We start from the raw sequence: 5,097 nt of genomic DNA on the forward strand, positions 1-5,097 counted from the left end.
GAGCGACTGGATACATGATCAGTAGACTTAAGTCCAGCGAGCTTTCGGGTGAGCTCGTTGTCCACCTCACATATGGCCATATTCCCCATGACAACCCATACCAACCACTTGAAGACAACCTATTCACGCTCGCTCACGTAGTCGACGACTTAAAATCCCAGATTGTTTTGCCTCGTTTTTATCGCTTCAACGTGTTTGTCCTTAAAACTCTTGTCCTGGCAGCTCTCAAGGTGCCTGTACAGATTCGTGTATCCAGTCTTCCATCGCTGTGCTGGTGTAGATCTGCACTTAATGCAAGTGTACAGAACTTCCCCTCCCGAGCCCTTTACATCGTAGAAAAACTTGACGATGTCTGGAATCTGTCCTCGTCGAACCAAATTCTTTGTGAATATCATGATCGTTCTTGAGCGAGGAAGACAACGGTGATGAAGAGATGATGCTGGGCTTCGAGAATAGCTGGTGAAGGTGAGTTCTACTCGAGCCTGAGTAGGATGAAAAATTAGAGACCGAGCGCCACTGCCTACCTCCTTGGTCCTATACCGAGGCTTGTGCCTATGCCATATTCCTGTGTATCACCCAGGTATCACGAAATCCTCTAAAAAAAAAAGCTTAAACTTGAAATTGCTTACATATGGAAATTGCAATTTTGAAGAGCAATGCATTTTTGCAAGGTGATAACCTATTGCAATGTAAATTGGAGAGCATGGAGGTATCGCAGTGTAAATTGCAAGTCGACTTTCGACTGCAATTCTCACTACAGGACCAGACGTTACTGCGAGCGTAGACTGCAATAGCAGTGATTATGAAAAATCGCTGTATATATACTTCCTCTGGTCGGAAATGATCACGCGAAGTCGACAATTTGACCAATTGCGTTAGTTCTATTTACCCAATTCAGCGTCTGATTGGACTAAACGAAAGCCCTGCATCTCCTCTTCCTACAGCCACCAGTTTTGCGCCGAACAAACTTCTGTAGCCTCCGCAATCTCACTCTTCGCTGTCAAGGTTTCAAGCCTCGCCTGGAGTGCGACCCGCCACGCCTGCACTACGCTGTTTCTTCCTCTACAAATATGCCGAAGCCCAACCTTACCGATAATGAGCGCAAAGCCGTCATTGACGAGCTTCTAAAAATCAGCAACAACGGAAAATTACCCCGTGGAGCGTTTGCTAAGGTTGGTGTTCTTATGGGCCGACATCCGGACACCGTGAGGTTAATTTGGAAGCGGTACAGCTCTGCAGTGACGGCTGGTGTCGTGGGGGGTGATTGGCGTAGCCGGATTAAGAAGAACAGCGGCAGAAAGCGGAAAGATCGAGACGAAGTACGAGACAAACTGAAGAGTGTTCCTATCGAGGATAGAGCGGTTGAAAGACGTGTGGCGGCGGTCTCTGGTCTCTCCAGGCATCTGGTAAGACAGGCAGTGAATGAAGGGATGGTAACGCGACGAACCACGTTTATCAAGCCGTCGCTAACGAATGAAATAAGATACGGCGGGTAGAGCACGCGTTGTCGTTTATCGACGAATCTACTCTGCAGTTTGAGCCAATGCACAATCTAGTCCATGTAGACGAGAAGTGGTTTTATGCAGACCGCAACAGACGATCATACCTCGTTTTCGACGGCGAAGAACTACCTGCACGCGCCTGGAAGAGTAAACGATTCGTTCCCAAGACGATGTTTTTGGCTGCCCTCGCACGGCCAAGGTAAATCTCTATAATATTATATATTTGAAATATAAAAACCTCTAGCATTTTATTTTTATAATTTTAGGTACGATCCTCACCGAAAGCAGCGTTGGGATGGCAAAGTTGGTATATGGTCTTTCACGGAACAGTACGAGGCGAAACGGCGAAGCAAAAATAGAGACAAAGGAACTATTTGCACTCGTAATATCGATACGGTCTGTCGGGAAGTGTACAAGGATTATTTTCTGACAAAAGTATTTCCAGCGATCAAAGCAAATTGGCCAAGGAAGGATCGGAATGAAATCATATTCGTACAACAAGACAATGCAAAGCCGCACGTAGCGCCAACAGACCCGGATGTAATGAAGGCCGGAACTGAAGGAGGATGGAACATCAAGCTACTATGTCAGCCCCCCAACTCGCCTGACCTCAACTGTTTAGACCTGGGTCTGTTCGCCTCCATGCAAAGTATTCAGTATCGAATACCAAGAAAGGGTATCAACGCTCTCATAGCGTCGGTGGTGTACGCGTTTCGGCAGCTGGAGACTGACACGGTAGATGATATTTTTTTTGACCTTACAGGCATGTATGCTGGAGCTTTTACGAGAAGGAGGAGGCAACCTGTACAAACTACCGCACTTGGGGAAAGCCAAGCTCCGGAGGGCGAAACAACTTCCTGTTAGTTTGTCATGTAGCAAAGAGCTGTATGAGTCTGCTGTCGCGTTACTTAAGTCTTCAAACCGTGGCAGTGCACTGCTATTCAATTTAACATCATCATAAATGACAGTTAATGTAATCTATAAATGACAGTTAATGTGATCTATAACTTTATATAAATCGCAAAATAAGTTCTTAGCGGGTAACAGCACTATTGACCTATCATACTTACTTCGCGTGATCATTTCCGACCAGAGGAAGTATATTTTTTCAATCACTGGTTCAGTTAAAAACAACAGTAATCCTATTGGCTGGTGAAACATGCAAAACTTTCGAACCACTCCCACTTGGATTTGAGGTATTGGAGTCCTTAGACTACGGCGTAGTGGTACATGTATGTGGTTCATGTAAGTTACGACGGAAGCTCCGCCACAGGGATTTGCGGATCCAAGTTAAAGAACTTGCCCGTGCTTTCAGAGCTCAACTTGGAGATGAAAATGGTCATGGCCGCTATACTGTCGGCAGGTTTAAGTGTTGCCTTGCCCTGCGTCATATCCGTGTCCACGTATCCAGGGTGCACAGACATGACCACGATGTTGCTGGCGCTCAGCTCAACCGCCAGAGCGCGTGTGATCATATTGAGGGCTGCCTTGGAAGATCCGTACCCGTACAGGGCATCCTTGAGCATAGCCGCAGTTTCGCTCGTGATGCTGCCGATGCTGCCCGCGAAGGAGGATAACTGCACAACATAGGCAGCACCGTGGGTGTTTGACGCAAGCTGTAGGTTGGGTAAAAGCGAGCGCGTCACGAGGAACGGTCCGATAGTGTTGACCTCGAGCTGACGGATGAATGTATCCTTAGTGGTGGACATGAGATCGCCCGGAAGGCCAATGCCGGCGTTATTAATGAGCAGATCGATAGGTTGGCCCTCCAGCTGACGAGCTGCCTCGAGGATGGTAGCTTCGTCGGTCGTGTCCACAGTGACAATCTTAAAGGGGACAAGCGCCTTCAACTGCGAAAGCCAGCAAATGGTAAACAAATGTGGCATTTACAAACGAGGAGGACTATCGTAACACCTTTTCTGTGTTACTGCTTGCGCGTGCTGTACCGATGACGTTCCAGCCAGCCCGGGGGTAGTGCTCGGCGAAGGCGAGTCCGATGCCACGCGTGCTGCCGGTGATAAGCACGGTCTTTTTGGGGGAGCTCATGACTGGGAATGGTGCGATGAGAGCTTTTTCGAAAGTGAGGCTTGCTAACAACAAGGATACCTACTTCAAATCAGCTTTTGTTGGCCCGCATGAACTTCATGACTGCAGCAAACGGGACTAGCCAATAGATGAGCTAGCTGCGTCAACCTGAGATGCTAGTACTGATACTAGCCTACACGTAGCTTACCTGTAGGCTGGAGGCTGTAGCAGGTTAACCCCTTAGTTCCTTTATGTTGGATCTTCCAACATAAGGGGTGTATACCCTAATTCACTTCTGTTGCACCTTTTATTTTATGTTGGAGGTCCAGCGTAAGCAAATCTTATACCTGAATTTTGTATGGGGCAACGGTCATTATCCCCCCTTTCCCCGCTATAGTGAAATGAAGTCATTGATATGAGTGTAAAAAGGTCACATGCACAGGCTTAGGTTTAGTTTGGTTGAATGAGTTAGAAAAGGGAGGTACACACCCACTATCGAGCGAGTGGCCACCAGCCACCAACCTCCTCACTCTTCAAAACGACGGCCGAGAGCAACATGGTGGCGCCGACACCCAAGACACCGCGTCACCACCTCACCGAGCAAGAAAGGCGCCTCTGTCGCGAGGCTCTGCTAAGTGAGCGTCACGAGCGCCGCACTCGACGGACAGAGCAGAAGAGCGGCAGCGATGGAGCAGGACAGACGAAGGCGAAGAAGGCGACAAAGAAGAAGGCTGCCAAGCCCGCAACGGCAGATATGGAGGTAACGCAGTATAAAGGTCTGTATATTCCTTCAGCAAGTGCTCAGGTTGCAGACACGGCGGGCGAAAAAGAGGGCTCGCGAAACCAGACGATTGCTGAAGCGAAGGAGACTATAGAGACAACCGCGATGGCGGATGCGATGGAGGTGGAAGCAGACCACGAGACGGACGTGACAGAAGTCGTCGCGGACATGGTTTTGAGCGTTGAGACTGCGCTGCCTGTTCAAGAGTCTGGTATCACGTTAGCTACTACTGATTCCAGTGCTAAAAAACGAAAGCGTAGTACGCAAGTGCCGACAAGAGAGCATCGCCGCGCTCTCCTACAAGAAGACAGCGATGGCGACGATGACACGGTGCGTTTTGTTCGTTTATCCAACTTAGAAGGATTGTGGCTGACAACATGTCTAACATAATATCCAACATACGTGATGTATGGTGAACAGAGAATGCAAGGTGACGAAGACGAGAGTGTTTACGAAGCAGACGTTGTGCACAGTGTACCTGCGTGTGTTATTGACACAGACCCTAACTTTATGGACGAAGGAGCTGACGAATGCACCGGGCTCAACTCCGATGAGGACCCAGAGCTTCGTGAGGAACCTGAAGACGAAGAGGATGCTGATGACGATAGTTGGGACGGTGACTGGGACATTGGAGAGCTGACAGATGAAGATTCGGACCACGACATCGAGGAGCTTCGAAACACGGCGTGGTTGTCCGCAGCGAAGAGCGCACCACTGATCACTGCAATGCGTACCGATGGCTGGGAGTATGGTACGTTATGTTGGCCGAATCCAACTTAATCCTTTCAT

The 5,097-nt window shown here is 48.7% G+C and overlaps 1 protein-coding gene across 1 annotated transcript; it reads right to left on the reverse strand.

Moving 5' to 3' along the window:
* Positions 1 to 2,752: 2,752 nt before the first annotated feature.
* Positions 2,753 to 3,548, reverse strand: PITG_12785 (short chain dehydrogenase, putative; the record flags this gene model as incomplete). The annotated part of the gene is made up of 2 exons (XM_002900128.1): positions 2,753 to 3,352; positions 3,417 to 3,548. The coding sequence occupies 2 exons, from the start codon at positions 3,546 to 3,548 to the stop codon at positions 2,753 to 2,755; spliced, it is 732 nt and encodes a 243-aa protein (XP_002900174.1).
* Between the last annotated feature and the right edge of the window lie 1,549 nt (positions 3,549 to 5,097).

The sequence above is a fragment of the Phytophthora infestans genome, genomic scaffold (assembly GCF_000142945.1).
Source record: "Phytophthora infestans T30-4 supercont1.27 genomic scaffold, whole genome shotgun sequence".
NCBI lineage: Eukaryota > Oomycota > Peronosporomycetes > Peronosporales > Peronosporaceae > Phytophthora > Phytophthora infestans.